The following is a 17,518-nucleotide window of genomic DNA, read 5'->3' as shown; positions in this document are numbered from 1 at the left end:
TAAAGTGTGCGGAAAATATAAAGTATGAACTTTTTAGTGAATTTTACTAGATGGACAGGAATTTAGTTAAATTCCTGTCGAAAATCAGGTCAAAAGCCGAGGCTTCAAATATTTTCAAGTATTTTTCGCTTTTATCGGAGCTGTTCTAATAGTTAGAAATTTCCGGTTGTTTCGTGCTGCTATCTGCGCATGATGGTGGTAACCAACGTTTACGATTCAGGCAGCGAATTCTAGTGGCCGGCACAGAAAGTACATGTGTGATTTGCGACCAGAAATTGTGTTACTTGAAAAGCGAATATACTATTTATCAGTATATTTATGACGCTCTGCTTTATTTTAAAGAATTATACTTTAAATTTCGGGTCAGAGTTTCGTATTATAAGTTTACTTGCAATTTGGAAACATGTATTTGCTCGTTACCAAAGCTAGATACCAAAGCACATCACTGGCGAGTACTTAAAGACTCGCTCACATTTTTTTTTTTTGGAACCCGGCCACAAAATATAAATTACATTTTCCAGTGCACTAGGTGCATTCGGAAATCTAGAAAAGTGAGTCATGTAACTGCTCGAGACCAGTGCAGATTTCTGCTGCACCAGCAACTGGAACACGACCCCATAGAAGTGCAATTTTAAGGGTTAACCGTTTTAAAATTTTGGTTGTATATGGCATGATATTCTCGCATCTCGCTTTCAGCGTTCATAAATTAATGATGTGACGAGATAAAAAAAAATCGCATTATAACACGCAAAAATTTTAAGAGTTCAGTGCAGCCACCTGCACGTATACCGCTATTGAGTGTTGCATACCACTACGGCGGTGCGGGAAGGCCTGTGTGACTAAGGCGTGGACACGCCAGCCAACCTTGGCGTCCGCTTGCCTGGGAAAACATATGGTGTGAAGAGCTTAAGAAAAAAAACCGAACAATTTGATAACTGTTCGAGACATCTGAGTGATCTGTTAACGAAAAAACATTTAATAATACGCTAAGGGCGGATGAGTAGTTCTGTTTCCGGGATTTTTATTAAAACTGTATTTTAAGAAGTGAAAATCGCTTAAACGCGTGTTTTCAGGATATATTTTAGGTATGAAACATCCGGTACGTATTCTTGAAAGCTCTCAACGGACTTTCATCACACCTTCGTCTTCATTTCTAGGCCACATAATGGTATGGTTACCGCTCAAATATCATAGTTGTGCTTTGCACGACGAGAAGACAGCGCGCCAGTTCAGAGCCTACACCGCACTGGAAGCACCAGCGATCGTCACACTTATCACCCCGCCTCACTCACACACATACACCCCTGACAAGAAGGTCCCCTTATTATTATTGGGGGGATTTCCAAGGCACCTTTATTGTCATGTTTCAAATACATATCTATAAATCTTGCATAAAAGTTCAGAAATTATTTAAGGACGCCACATTTTCTGCACAAATTAGATAAGGCTTGTTGTCAGTTGGCAATATGATCAACCCCGCAGCATCTACGTTTTTTTTTTTTTTAAGAAAACTAAATTCGGAACGATAATGTTCCATATGCAATAATGTTTTACATATTTCTAACTAAGCTTTTCCAGCTCCGCTTGTGTGAGCCAAATTCGTCGCCATTAATTTCACTGTACGTTCAATTAAGTCGTTAGCCAATCGAGTGATCAGATCACCCCCCCCCCCCTCCACCACCTGGGAAATCACGGGCTGGGTTGGACACGGAATTTCAACAAGTGGAAAACACGGCACACGTCACCGTGGCCAATGGGTTTTCTTGGGGTTCTTCCGTTTCACACGTTCATTTATCCATAATGCATCATCACAAATCGTAGTCTATAATAACTAGAGACCTGCAAAATTCGCGGATTCATTGACCTCTAGGATAGACTCCACAGTCCTTTAAATACTCGCGGAAATGACACCTGTTCATTGGCTACTGACGCGTGAGACGTCTCAACTAGGCTGTCCGTAATTCGGCACTTTCTTGGTTTAGTGTTTCCCATTGGCTCACAATTCCCCGGTTAAAATGTGGGCCAATCGCAGAAGCGGTAAGAAGGTATAGTTGTTTTGATGCTAGCCTATCGCGAAATGAATCCGCGAATTTTGCATGTCTCTACTAATAACTAATAACCTCGATGTCCACCATGTATATTTACATAAGGTGACGGAATGATAGTCCATGGCTGATATAAAAATTATAATAAAATAGTCGAATCATTGAACTAAAAAGTGTTTAGTTCGGTGATTTAGTTTGTCTCCACAGTTTAATCCAAATGATAAGCAATGAAGAAATCTAAACTGAAGTTTAAAATCGTAGTAGCAATACAAAGCATGGTCTACAAATATTTGCACAAACCAACACCACACACAAAAAATTTTCTGACTACGAGATTTTTAAAGAATTGGCAGAGTATACGAAATATTTATTAAAAGTGAGACTTAATACATAATACATTATTACAAGAAATGAGGCAAAGAAATATAGCAGACAGATCGCAAATAAACCAAATGAACATAAAATTGACAATGAAACGTAAGTGGTTAGCAGAAGGTTTTTGATATTTAGAAAGTACGCTAACATGTGTTGGCCGACATAAATTTAATATGAACATAAATTAATATCAACGTAAAATACTTAAGTTTTTTAACGATATTCTAGTTATGCACGATTCAAGCATGGCTAAAAGTCTTTATGTTCCTTACAATGTTAGATTTATATGTAGCCAGACGATACACAGTGAAATAGATGTATTCAGCAGGGCTCCCAAAAGTATTAAATTAAACGAGAACAAATTATAGTAGGTACAGTAACTTTTCAGTGGCATACGTTAACTGCAAGGATGCAGTCCCAAAACACATCAACTAAGCACCATTCTACTTGCAGGCCACTGAAGTCGTCTTACTCATGTCAGCAATAGCCTGCATAGATTCTGTAGGTTTTGCTACGCTGCCTTCATGTACTCTTTTTTTTTTTGTGAAGTGTGTAGGTACTTCCTAATCGGCTGACGCTTTTGAACTAACAGTCGATTTTGCCCTCTTGATTGGCTAGACTGTCCGGCCTAACAGAATATCTTGTTATTTATTATCGTTATACTGGTATGGCAGCATTTGAAGAAAGGTGCCCCAACTCTTCCCAATACACAACCATCTTCCCTGTTAAAAAGGTGACAAAACCAAGACTAGCATACAACGGAAAGTAATTATTTTTTAATTGTAACATCTTAGCTCTCGTTATATGGCATTTGGTGGGAGTAATTTTGTGATTGCGACGGAATTAAAAAAACGGAAATCTGTAAAAACCACGGTGTTGCCTTCTGTGGCGGATGGCGCGTACAAAGGTTCAGAAAGACACAGGGAAACGTTATGGTACTAACTGTTTGAAGAATTTTAACTATATGGGCAATATGTCGAAAATCAGGTCCAAAGCTGGAGTTTAGAATCAGGACTTTTTCGCTTTTATCGGTGCCGTTTCATTATACAGTTGAAATATCTTTCTGCTATCAAATGATTCGAAACGTCGACATGCTGCTCCGGCTGCAAGTTCTAACGGCGCGGCGGGTGCGGAAACTACGTGAGATTCGCATCCAGAAATGTGGTTTAAAACACAATTTGCGTATATTTATCGCGCTCGGCATTATTTTACACAGTTCTATGTTAAAGTTCGTGTCCGAGTATCGTATTATAAGTGTATTTTGCATCACTAGAACACATTACTGGCGAGTACTGAAAGACTCGCTATATTTTTTTTCCCCGTATCTACCCGATAGTCCAGCCACTTAGGGGATATCAGCAGTTATTGATTGGCCGAAGCTTCAGCAGCTCAGGAAGCGCAAATTACTCGTGCTCAGGTCTGGTCGGCATCACGGAGCAGGGATCTCGGAAGAGCCTGGATGCACGCGCGATGATGCCTGAAGCGCGGGAGGGGAGACAGTGTGTCCGCGCCGAGAGCAGCAGCGCGGGTGACGCACGACGCGACGGGGAGTTATTTATAAGGACGGGTCGAAGCGCCGCGCCACTGACCTTCCAGCGCGCTGGGGCGGTCGGCGGCGGCGGCGTCGGGCCAGCCCCCGGCGGCGGCTCCCGCCTCCTCCTCGACGATGCGGACGTCGAAGGCGCGCGCCGCCCCCGGAGCCACCAGCCCGCCCCACGAGTGGCCCTGCAACCACACACAGACGACGTCACTGCGGACGGCATCACCCGGCGATGGATGAGCAGGGGCTAAACGTCTCGTAGACATCGAGGTGAGGAACACATTGGTGGAGGAAACAAGAAGACGCCGAGAAACCTCACCGGATCACGGCATCGTTCACCACTTCGAACCCACCGGAAATCGAACCCTTAGATCGCCTTTGATGGGAGCGGTCTTGTCAACTCTGTCACCGCACCCCCAGAATTTCCCTGGAGGGATTTTCAGGAACCGTTTAAAGTCCGAATCAAGATGAACGAACTCCATTACAGTCTTAATTATGAACCTTTCGAAAACTACTAAGAATCAGTGACATTTGGTGACACTGATCGTCTTCAATGATGCAGCTTTGCATACATTTTCCTAATTTTGTATTTAGAAGGTACCGATCATTCTCGATAATTTGAACACGTCTGTAATCGATCGTTCAAAAATACCGCATCCCACAAAGATGAATGAATGAACGAATGAATGAATGATATGCTCGCTACCTGAAGCTCGTGTGAGAACCGGGCGCGAGGAGGCGCTAGGGGCGACATTAACACGCGCACCAACTGCTCTGCCGCCTCTACACGCACTGGAGTGCGGTGCCTCTCCTGAAAATACTTTCAACTTATCCACTTCAATACGTGACACTGTTAATTTTTATTGTGAAGGGTGTACCGTATATTAATGCAAGTCGCAGGTTTCATAGACATTTCAGGGCGGTCTTGAGAGACAGCATTGTAACTACTGTACCTTCGTTTGCGGAAAGCCAAATTACTTGGAATTTCGGCGTCCGGACTAGTATGCGCAAACACGTCATGAAAATGTTCACGAGTTTCCTTTGAAAGGTATTGTATCGTGAACACAATTTCAGCACAGCTCCGTGCAATGCAGAAATTATTTTTTTTTCTATGCGGATATATTTATCGTAAGTCAACTTAAACAAATTAGCTGCGTAACATCAGCTGCCGTTGAACACCCTTGAATGGTAGGTTATATGTTGCTTCGGTTTCACCAGCATAACCAGCGATGTGATAAATGATTGCTTGCCGTATTTGTGTAGGGAATATGCGCAATGGCCATGCTATATTATTAGGTTATGATGATTGCAGACCCCACGAAGAGTACTGCGCAGAAACTTCCACCTCTTGTTTCGCTGTTTTCTAATCAATCGACGCGGGAGAGGTATTTTCCTGGTGGCGGGGAATGTTGGCCGAGCCGAAGGTCGGCGAGTCTCCTCGAGGACGCACTACTTATCCAGAACGCTTATTCCCGCTGCGGCAAAAAGATCCGCCTGCAAATGGGAAGCCTACAACTCACGTAGTTTCGGTTCCCTGCAAGAATTTCGCGAAGATTTCCGAAGTTTTGCGTTTTGGTACTAACGCCACTTCAGCCGCTAAATCAGAAGTTTACAATGAAAACAAGCATGTTGTGACTGACCTAACCTAACCTAACCCTTCGATTTTTTTGACGTGACAACGTCTAATAAATCGATGAAGGCCGGCTGCACGCACGAAAAAGTGTCCCGTTACGCACATTGTCCCGTTACGCTGTGTCCCGTTACGCTCATTGTACGCTTGCGCCGCATCTATCTCTCTTCGACTCGATTCGAACAACCATAGATTTGACTTTTTCGAGGCACATTAAACTTGAAACACTCCCATTCGTTTCCTACTTTTCTTATCATCGTACTATATCCGTAACAGAATAACACAGATTGGAAGAAGTTAAATAGCAAACATGTATAAAAGTTATAGTTAAAATAATCTCTTCGTTAAAGTAATAAACATATTTGAATTAATGAGTGCAAATAAAAGTACATTTATCGATTATATTGTATATTTCATTTCACTCCTTCTTTATAGCCATACAAAATAGTGATAATACAATAAATATGATTCAATGTTATTCATAAAAGTATGCAATCATTTCATCAATGTTTTGTTAAGACGTTGTCACGTTAAACTATCGTCCGTAAACCAACTTTAAATACAACCAATTTTTTTAATTTCAATTTTTGAGAGAAATACCGAAGTTGCACGAACGTGGTAGGGAACCGAAGCTACGTGAGTTGTAGGCTTCCCCTTGCGAATAGAGGGAGCGCGACCTCCCCTCCGGCCACCGGGGTGGCGGGGAGACTCGGAACCGCTCGTCGCCGGCTGCTGCGTCGCGCGCCTCGCCCAAGGAGCATGTAAGAAGATGTATATCAGCTCCATGGCCTCGCCACGTGACCGCGGTCGCCGACGCTACGTCCACGCTGGCGCCGTGGATGCGGACGCCAACTTTCAACTTTTTTTTAAGTTATACTTCTAATGCGACTTCCAACGAGGTTGCGTCAAACGTTTAACGCTACCATGGAGAATAACGCTACCATGGAGAATTATTTGCATGCAATTAAAAACTATTTTTTTTAATGATGCCAAAGAAGTATAACTTCTCACGCGCGTACCTAAGTACACGCACCCATTTTTATTTTCTATTTGCATCGCGTCGCGGGCGCGATATTACTAAAATGAACATCAAAACTTTTTTTTTGCGAAATAATGTTGCATTTGGTGATAAGTACTATTATTATTTATGTTGTTTTTTTTTTCAAGTTTTTGAAGTGAAATTTCTTTGGGCGCGATGAGAGTAAGATGTCAAGGGAGAATTATAATGCAAACATTTTCGTGAATCATTGTTGTGAATGATTTCTGACGCTAAAAGAACAGAGAATATGTACTTGGCCAAAAATATATAACGAGAGCACTACGCTATATGCTTTTCTGGGCTCGTTTTCGTTCTCCTCTTTGTGCGATGATTCGTCCCCCACCCTAAAAAAATATATAACTGAGAGAGATAGATGAACGAAAGAATAAGACAGAAGTGTGTGCGCATGTTGTGAAATGTTTGAAATGCTATCACTTACGTTAATTTTTTTTTTTTCAAATTAATGTTAAAAATCATATTTCCCTCAAACAGGTAAGGAAAAAAACAAACATGTAAGTATGAATGGCCGTCGTACATGTGGTTCGTTTGGAACGGCAAGACGTAGGTTAAGACTAGAAGTAATTTTATTTAGGCCGCGCGGTTTAAACGAGCATTTTCACAACATGGTAATACTTTACTGATGTGTCGCATCCTTTGCGTCGTGTGCGTCGCGCTATGAATACTGCAGCGTGACGCGTCAATCTCGCGTAGCGACAGCCCCGTCGCGATTTGGATTTTGAAGCACGTTTTAAACCAAGATAGGAGCCAGCTCTGACGTAATAGGTCTGTCGCTATAAGGGGGCGAGATAAGAGCCTGCTGTGACATAGTAAGTCTGTCACCTTAAGGGAAGCGATAGGAGCCTGCTGTTACATAGTAGGTCTGTCATCTTAAGAGAGAGAGTTGGAGCCTTCGCCTTAAGTGGGAGAGATAATAGCCTGCTGTGACATAGGTCTGTCGCCTTAAGGGGAGAGATAGGAGCTTTCTGTGACATAGGTCTATCGTCTAAAAGGGAGAGATAGGAGCCTGCTGTGACATAGTAGGTATGTCGCCTTAAGAGGGAGAGATAGGAGCCTGCTGTGACATAGGTCTGTCGCCTTAAGAGGGAGAGATAGGAGCTTGCTGTGACATAGGTCTATCGCCTAAAAGGGAGAGATAGGAGCCTGCTGTGACATAGTAGGTCTGTCGCCTTAAGGGGGAGAGATAGGAGCCGAAAGACACCTTTTAATTTTCAAAAGTTCAACTAGCTGCAGTGCCCGGCGCTACGCAGGCCTTACACATAATGTGAAGTCTGTAAGACTTAAAAGACGGGAAATTTTGAATTTTAAAGCTTCCGCAACCCGCCTTGGTAGCTGAAAGTAAAGAGATAAAACACTACTAAACCACGCAAAATGCATTAACAATACAATAGCCGTTGCCAATAGAGACAAAGAAAGCACCAACAATGCAAAAGCATTGAAAAATATGGAAATTTTATCTTAAACGCCTCGGTAACCCCCCTCCCCCCCACCCTCCATGGGAGCTTATTTCCGTAATATCCTCTTTTAGCCTATGTCTATGTAGTAAAAGGAATATACGTGCCAAATTTCAAGTGTGTAGGTCTAATAGTTCCGGAGAAGTCGTGATGAATGAGTCAGTGAGTGGTATTTCGCTTCATACAAACTTTACCACCCCTTTAGTGATGGAAGTTTAAAAAAAAAATCCCTCATTAGTACACCCCTAGGGCACTCAAGGACTATTTCCTCCGAATTTCAACTTTCAATGCCACCAGTTTAGATTGTGCGTTCGTTGTCTTGACAGTCATTCACTGTTACAGTTTTATTAAAGTAAGTACACAAACCAAGAGATTTTTCAAAGACAAATACAAAGTGTCTATTGAGAGTATTTTTACAGTTCTAGTCATTCCCAATTATTTATTCAATACCAAATGCCAATGTCTTCACAGGGAAAACTATTTGTAACTACCAGTCACTATTCACTTCAGGCGTTTCACTAAAGTATGTACTACGCTTTAACGAAGCCGAAGTTTGAGAACTATATGACATAACATTGTTACGGCCTTAAAACTGCTGGAACCAAGACGGCGTCGTTTGTGTCCTATCCCCCCGCCCAACTGTATGCATAACCGTACGACGTGAAATCCATCTGTTGCAATCTTACTTAACAAAGCTAAATGTCATAGTGACTTGTTTAACTGCGTTAGGTACATGTACCTCTAACTGGCTCTTTCATGTATTTCAAAAGCTGGCGCTCGATCAGATTGAGCTTGCCGTGTCAGAGCCAGCCGCGGGCTTGTCATAACTTCGGTACATCTACTGCAGCAATGGTCGTGACGTCTTTCCACTGTTTTACGTATCGTCTCAGATTTTCTCAAAAGATGTTTACTAAATATCATCTGATAGTGGTAGAAAGCCACGCAAGTGTTCACGATCACATCTCGAAAACAACGTACAGCAAATATCTGATGAGAAAATGTGTGACCTAACAACAAATTCAAGCGAGATGTACGGATAAATTGTCGCGAATAGCTCTGAGACATTAGTAATGAGAAGAAGATGTAATAACGAACTCTGCGATAGAGACCACAGAGGCATACGGACGGGAGTTCACAACCAAGCATGCTAGCTCACAGGTTTCTTGGGAGCCTGGGGCAAACAACAGAGGATAAGCGGATAAGCCCATCTACTCATTTACAGTTATAATCAAAATTTGAGAACAAATTACATATATGCATATGAACAATGCATACGTATTTTTTTTTGTATATTACTCGCAACAGGTAGGCTAACTGAAGTAATCTACACGAAATAATTGTAGGATTAGTAAAAAACTACAACAGAAGCTCGTGAAGCCCCTTACTGGCGGGAGCAGTGGTGCCACAGTGCCACAGCCCAGGAACGGAACGGACAGCCAGCCGTGGAGAAGGGCTCTCGCACATGTTTCCGGTCTCTTGTCTCGGCCCAAGGCGCGCGGCATTCCTCTCGGAGACCTTGCAGTCCGCGGGACTGTCGAGTGAGAGTGCTTGCGGCGCGGAAGCCGGCTTAGTCGAAGGTCACGAGGCCACTCGGTACTCGGCAGTCGCTGCGGTTGGCTGCTGAACGGGCTTCGCGCTCTGGCTTGTCTTGAGGGGTCCCACAGCTGTCATGGACTTGGTTAGCCGCCTTGCGATACTCTCACGGTGGGGTTTCCGTTGAGTCAACCACAGTTTACCCTAATGGTTAAGGGGGAGTGTGTGGCAGTGATGCTGTAGCTCCTCCTCAGACACCTCCAAGCCGCGATGAAATGGCTCTAGGGAGCTCGTGCACAGAGAAATAGGTTTGTTTGAATCAAACAAATATTTGCTTATATGTGGCGAAACAAATATTTACTTGCTGTATAAAAAAAATATTTTGTTAGCTTGACCAAAATTGGCAAGTATCAAAATTGATTTGTTAAACCTAATCAAATATACGGTTGAGTTGACAAAAATAATTTTGGTTGGGTCAACAGAATATTTCCTACTACAACATATTTGTTTGAATTAACAAAATATATTTATTTCGCCATATACAAACAAATATTTTGTTGAGGCAATCAAACCTTTCTCTCAGTGTGTTCAGGGACGTATCCGCGTGGGAGGTCTGTGGAGTACGACTCCTCTCCTCCAGGATAAAAAAAAAGAAATTAGTGATTACAGAATAAGAAATGTATAGCAACACAGCCACCTAAGGTTGAAGGGATTATTGTAATCCTTAGTGGCCTGCAATAACGTGTTTCCTTCCCCATATAGCCCAACATGCCTCATATGCAGGAAATGTGTTACCAAGTATGCTGTGTGGCACATGTGTTGCTTGTAGGCATGTATTTCATGCAAACTTGACATGTATGTATGCTTCATGTAAAAATAACATTAATGTATGTGAATTTATCTTGTTTTAACTAATTCAGCAAACAATTGACTTAAGAAAAAAATTATTAAAAACAATTCAATAAAAATCAAAATATAAAATAAAAAATGTTATTTTTCTTTTCTCAAGCAAAATCATTATTTAAATAGCTATGTGTAAACGGACTTCTAAAAGTCTAATGTTTCCTGAGATTTTAGTGTGATTTTTTTAACTCAATTATAAAGAAACTTACTAATAAAAAATTATATTATGTAAGTACGGGACCTCCTTCACAAAATTCTGGCTACTACCTTGTTGGTGGCGATCCAACCCTTACCAGGAAGTAGTTACCGGCAAATTCAACACGTTACAATCAAGGTATGCAACTGTTACTGTTCCACTGTCCACGCACCGTCACGGCGCCCGGAACTGAGCGAGATCACGCAGTGGTAACACACTAGAATCGCACGCCGGGCAACCCGACCTGTGTTTTCCGTGGTTTCCCTGAATACTGGGATGTTTCCTTAAAGCATATAGTTCAATAATAAAAACACATACGAGAGTGTGAGAAATAACCAAGCGCAATAGGTATAACTAAAAAAAAAAATATTTTTTTTTTTCAATAAATAGAAAATTATAAATTATATTTTTATAAACTACAAATTATATTTCATTTGGTGTCAATTATTAAAAACTTATTTTTTTTTTTAAATTGAAGCACTGAAGGATTATAATGATAAAAAAAAAAGGTTTTACTGAAAGAAAATAAAGATTGTTTTTTTTTTCTTTTTCATTACGTTGGTACCATGTATGTTAAACAGAAACATTGTTAATACTGAGCACACCATGTTCCATCGAACGGACTGACGTAACAACGCCAGATGTTTACACAAACATTATTGGAACTATCCCGTATTCGTCTCTGGCGTATTTGCTTAAAGTTACCTCGCTATCGAACTGACATATAAACATATTAAACCACCACACGGGCTGGTTTAATCCCTTTAACAATATTTCCATTAAGTGTTTTTTTTTGTTACTCCTTTCGTGTTCTGATAAGTATCTTGCCTTGGTACGAGAATGTCGGTAAAGTAATGAGAAGTCTTCCGGTATTACTTCAGTCCAACTGAGACAGCCTCGCCACTGTCGCGATACAAACGAGAGAGAAATGACTGGCAATCGTGTCGCCACTTTTTATACCTACTTACACTCATTACCCCCAACCGCACCGTATCACGCTGGGAGGTAACTAACCAGCTCATATTTAAGCACGAGCTACAAGAGGCAAAAAAAACGATCACAGCTCTTATTTGAGCACGAGCTACAAGAGGCGACAAAACGATCACAGCTCTTATTTGAGCACGAGCTACAAGAGGCAACAAAACGATCACAGCTCTTATTTGAGCACGAGCTACAAGAGGCAACAAAACGTACACAGCTCAAATTTGAGCACGAGCTACAAGAGGCGACAAAACGATCACAGCTCTTATTTGAGCACGAGCTACAAGAGGCAACAAAACGATCACGGCTCATATTTTAGCACGAGCTACAAGAGGCGACAAAACGATCACAGCTCTTATTTGAGCACGAGCTACAAGAGGCAACAAAACGATCACAGCTCTTATTTGAGCACGAGCTACAAGAGGCAACAAAACGATCACAGCTCTTATTTGAGCACGAGCTACAAGAGGCAACAAAACGTACACAGCTCAAATTTGAGCACGAGCTACAAGAGGCGACAAAACGATCACAGCTCTTATTTGAGCACGAGCTACAAGAGGCAACAAAACGATCACGGCTCATATTTTAGCACGAGCTACAAAAGGCAACAAAACGATCAAGTTGTAATCTCTCCCTGCACTGTCAAGGGGACCGCCTAGTCAGGGGTGTATCTGTGCTAGCTGCGACTAAGCAGCAGAGAACCGCACCAACGACCACGACCCGCCCGGGGAAGGAAAACCTCCCCCTTTTGTGCAGACGGGATCGTCCAGAGAGAGTGGTATGTGTGGGAAGCCCCCCCCCCCCCCCCATCCGGAAGGCACAGATAAGATTCAAAACATTTTTAATGCGTACGTTTACCTGGTCTTAAGGCAAAAATTACAATAGTATTGCCAAAACAATTCATTGGAATCCTTAAAGGTTATGCGATACACACAGATCACCTTTACAATTATGGCCATGGTAACGTTTAGTATTTAGATTATTTTTTTTAATCGTGGATTGTAAAATTGTTCTCTCGACGGCCGGGTATGGAGACAGAGGTGAGAGGGTTTCTGCAGTGCATAGAGTAAATAAAGTACTAGTACAGAGTGGACACTCAATGCTATTGCAGTTCTACGTTTTTTTTTATTCAGAAATGCTCTAGTTGCTATACAAAAACGCAAACTTGACAAACATTAAAACGAAGTTGCAATGGCTTAAAACGGAGATAAAGTACCTTCTGGAGTAAGACTTACGTTTCAAATTATAAGTAAATTTTAATTTAAATACAACATTGATCGCAGAAAGTACAATTTGCAGTTAATATGCTTAAAACACTAATTTGAATAGTAGGGAAATTTCCAGCTTCAATGGAATGTTGGCGAGCTTGTGACTTTTTTCGTGCATGCATTAATATTTATAAAAATATTGATTTTATTTTTTTTCCCCTTAGAAGCAAATCATTTAACTAAATATCGGTAAACGTAAAATAAAATGATCTAGGAGAGCAATATTTTTAAAACAATAAGTAAATTTCTTACCTTCGGGACAGTTAAAAATGTTTTGTTTACGTATCATAACATTTGTTAAAATGCATATAACATGTAACATATTTTCGGATTATATTAAATTGCTGCATTTTTTTATGTCCAAGAAACAATTTCTGTTCTAGTAGAATCACGTTGATTGAAGTTAAGGTTAGGATTTTCGTAGGTACCTACCGAATTGCATTACAAATCGCAAACAAAACTAATGCATAAAAAAACGTGCTGAAGTATTTAATCATTAACACAGGCAATGTGTATTTCTGGCAAATTTAACTGCCTAAGTTGTACAATTTTCCCACAAAAACTGAAATGAAGCTGTTACCAATGGCATCTAATTCTTTATGGATTAGGTGAAAGTACAAATCATTCTCGTATCTTCACTTCTTGAAGACAGGTGTACAGCAATTGTTAAGAAAAAAAACCTTAATTTCAACATAAAAATTTAAAATACACTTAATTTTATCGCAACCCTCAACTCGGTAATTGTTCCGTATCACGTATCCAAGTTTATCCCTTGATCCTGTTGGCATGATCATGTATGATTTATCCGGTGGCACATGATGCTTGCTGTTTTAATTAATGTTAAAACAGCAAGAATCATTACCACAGGATCATGCCATTAGTATCAAGGGATAGACGTGGATACGCAATACAAAATTTTTACCCACACCTCCCTCTCGACCTAAAAATAAAATCCATACAAAACATTTAGACTAATTAAAGTACATAAGTAGCAAGTTTGAGCAGAATTTGAGACTCATTGACATTTAGAACAGTACCTAGGTATTAATGTATTGTGTGCCTGTCCTCAACGTACGACTACACACTGCCTAAAAAGAGGAAATTCTGTAGGGCATGAAAACAAAATGCTCATCACTATTTTAATTACACAAAACTTTTATTTTGTTTCGTTTTAATAATTTACACATACCTAGTTTCGTCAAAGCGGTAACTTAAAGTAAAGTTAATTATTATTATCTCTTCTCTTGTTGTACCAGTAGTTAACACAACACGTAGCCGAATCAGGCATGTTTCATAACAGTGATTTATAAAGAAGTTCATGAAATCATTGATATTATTTAACGAGATTACTATTTCAACATGATTGAAACAAAATTTTCTTAGAAATATTTTTATTAAACCTAATATTGCTTAATTCAACGCCGACGCCATTAATTATGGAGTTGTTGGATAAACAAGTGGTTCAACATGCCAACGAAAATTTGTTTATTTTCTTTTAAGTAAATATATTATTTTCATTTCAACACTACCAATTTATGCCATAAATTTGATAAAATGTTAAAACAAATGTAATATTTATTTAATCAACTTGGTATTTTGATTATAATTTTCGTGCTCAGATGTTGGATAAAACTGTATAGCAACTAGAAAAATGCGATTGCCTTGCCCTATGAAGTGTCCCCCCCCCCCCCCTGCTGCAGTGGTTGAGTTGCTCAGATCACAGACGTGGTTTCTTTTATGTTTATTTTTCGTTTGGCTCTGCGTCGTGTCGACAGCGAGGTGCTTAGAGGCGCGAGCACTCGGCGACAGAGTTCCGAGCTGTCGGGGGAGGACTCGGCCACGGCCTGCAAACAGTAAGAAACCATCCCAGTACTTGCGTGGTGTGATCCCGGGAAACCTTGGGAAACCGAAGTAAAGATTCGAGCCCGGGCCCTCTGTGACGCCATAGTGTACTTAAGAGCATCGTCTCTCAGGGTTGCATCAGTTTCGTGTGTAAGCATTTATTCGACGGGGAGTGTGGAAGAGTGATGGTGAGCCCGGAGACGGAATGGGCAAGTCCCAGCGGGCTGGAGTAAGACTATACGAGGGTTGTCTGAAAAGTTTCCGACCTCAATATGAAGTCGGCAGTACTCGTCAACGAATATTGTGGAATGTGTTTGCTCATGATTTGGAATGTCTTCACTGATATTTCGGTCATTTTGGACATGCATTTGTTTCTTAACAATCGTTTGCGTTAGTCGATGCACATGTTTTTTTCTTTCTTTCTGAAAATGTAAAATTGAGTATAGCTTTGTCATTGAATACTTGTTTTTGAAAGGCCAATACGCCTATGCAAATTAAAGACGAGTTGGACGCTGTGTACTGGGACTCTGCACCATCATTTACCACAGTGATATTTTGTGCAGCTGAATTCAAACAGAGCCGTACCAGCTTGGGTGACAATGAAAGTTTGCGACACCAAAAACTGTGATGAAAGAATCAGCTCGAAAAAGGGCAAAGACTGTTCCTTTGGTCGGGAAAGTGGTGGTGACTGTTTTCTAGAATAGCCGTGGAATTATCTTAATCATCCTGAATAAGGAAAAAAAATCATGACAGCAGCATACTACGAATCATTACTTGATAAACTGAAGGCAGAAATTGCAGAAAAAGGTCACATTTGCAGAAACAAAACATTTTGTTTCACGAAGACAATTCACCAGCTCACACCTTAGAGGTTATCACGCAGAAAATCTACGAAATGTGTTTTGAACTGCTTGTCCACCTTCCTAACTCGCCAGATCCAAACACAATTGAAATTTTTTTGTTCCCTGGGCTAAAAGTTTCGTTCGGAGGACAGAGATTTTTGTCGAGTGAGGCTATATCACCTTCGTAAACAACTATTTTGCAGAGACTCAGGCAAAAGATTATTAAAAATTAACTGTGCATCCAAAATGGCTGAAATTTCATAGAGTATATCCAAAGCATGCGTAAACACATTCCCCAATTTTTGTTGACGAGTGCTGCCACCTTCATGTTGAGGTCGGAAACTTTTCAGACAACCCTAGTTTATATACTCTGTCTCAGGCTTAGATTGCAGTACAGAGCGGTTGGCGCCCAATGTTGCCAGACTGATACAACGCGGATTATAAAAATTAATATTTTGTATAATATCAATGATTATAATAAGTTTCAGTATATTTTTAATTTTACTATTAGTTGAAATTTTTAAGACAGTAAAATAGAGTCCGTTTATAGTATTATTACTATTTAATACATTCCAAAAGAAAAAATATATAAATTCTAAACACCAATTATTAATTCACACGAGAAATTAATTGTATAATCTGGTCACTATTAATAACAAGGCATTTCGTTTACTATACCATATTGTCAAACAAAGCCAAAAAAATTATATTGAAACCTATAAAAAATATTTACCTACCACAAAAATGGTTGAAACCAATATGGCGTATTTTAGTTACGTTGCATTACGAGTAAGATTATAATATTATCAGATGATGCTCTTGATGAAATACAACAAGTAATGTATTTATAAAATTCTCATTCCAAATTTCCCTTTTAGTAGAATTAATTTTTTGATTACATTACGAAGTTGAGTCCAAAACTTTTATGCTCTGTAGGTATATCTGGCAACAGAGCCCACTGAAACAAGGATACCTCTTTAGATTGTACACTCTAATCTAAGGATAAGACACATTATGGCTCTCATTCTTATCTGGGGCTCGTCCATCACGCCAGTACTAAGTGCTATGATCCGTAGGATGCACTCTGCAGAGTGTTAATTTAGGTAAGGTGCTCAAGGACACCCACAAGAATAGCTCGTTTCGACTCAAACCATCAACTATAAGTTTCGTTCCTTCTTTTCCTCATCCGACCATTCCCCACCTGATGTTATATTCCTTTTCCTGCTATTCAAGGTTGTCTCGTTTATTTCGCTCTTAGTTTTACCCTATAATTTTGTCTCAAATGCCAATTAGACCAATACTAGCATCTGAGATAACACCAGAATGTGTTTTGCTCATGTTATTTGCTTCCTTACAAATTACGACGATCATATTTGCTGTCGTAGTTTCCTCTTTTGTGTCAAGAAGTCTCGTGCTTCTTGTGCCGATGCAGGCCATAACCTCGATAAGGCCACGATTTGCGTCTACTGGTCTGCACCTAAGTGACTTGGGGCCAATTTCACCACACTGTCGTTAAACAATTGTTTAACTAAGTGTAGTTTAAAGTTACCTATCCTTTTTAAACAACTAAACAACAGTGAAGCATTTACACTTCACCGCGCATTTCTTGTGTTTCACTAACTTCGAGCAGTTGCACATGGTTTAATCTTATTGAAGTTCGTGCCAAATGTAACTTTATGATACAATGGAATATAATATGGTACACTAACATAGTCATAGTAAAAAGTAATCACAAGTTTTAAAATACCTACGAAAACAGGCATTACAATGAGTATAATACATATTATCCTTGAAAACACAGAGGTAGAGCGCGCGTGCTTTGAATCTTGTCACGGGAAAAAAGTTTTACCTT

General features: G+C 40.2%; 1 protein-coding gene across 1 annotated transcript in view; it reads right to left on the bottom strand.

The window, feature by feature from the left end:
* The window catches only part of LOC134531696 (metal cation symporter ZIP14-like), a 133,129-nt gene that overhangs the window by 104,652 nt on the left and 10,959 nt on the right, over positions 1–17,518 (bottom strand). Inside the window, exon 2 of the mRNA XM_063367507.1 lies at positions 4,010–4,145. Coding sequence (XP_063223577.1) covers positions 4,010–4,145 — 136 coding nt within the window. The remainder of the gene's footprint in view (positions 1–4,009; positions 4,146–17,518) is intronic.

The sequence above is a fragment of the Bacillus rossius genome, chromosome 5 (genome assembly GCF_032445375.1).
Source record: "Bacillus rossius redtenbacheri isolate Brsri chromosome 5, Brsri_v3, whole genome shotgun sequence".
NCBI lineage: Eukaryota > Metazoa > Arthropoda > Insecta > Phasmatodea > Bacillidae > Bacillus > Bacillus rossius.
The sequence above is the reverse complement of the archived record's forward strand: the minus strand, read 5'-3'. Positions and strand labels throughout refer to the sequence as shown.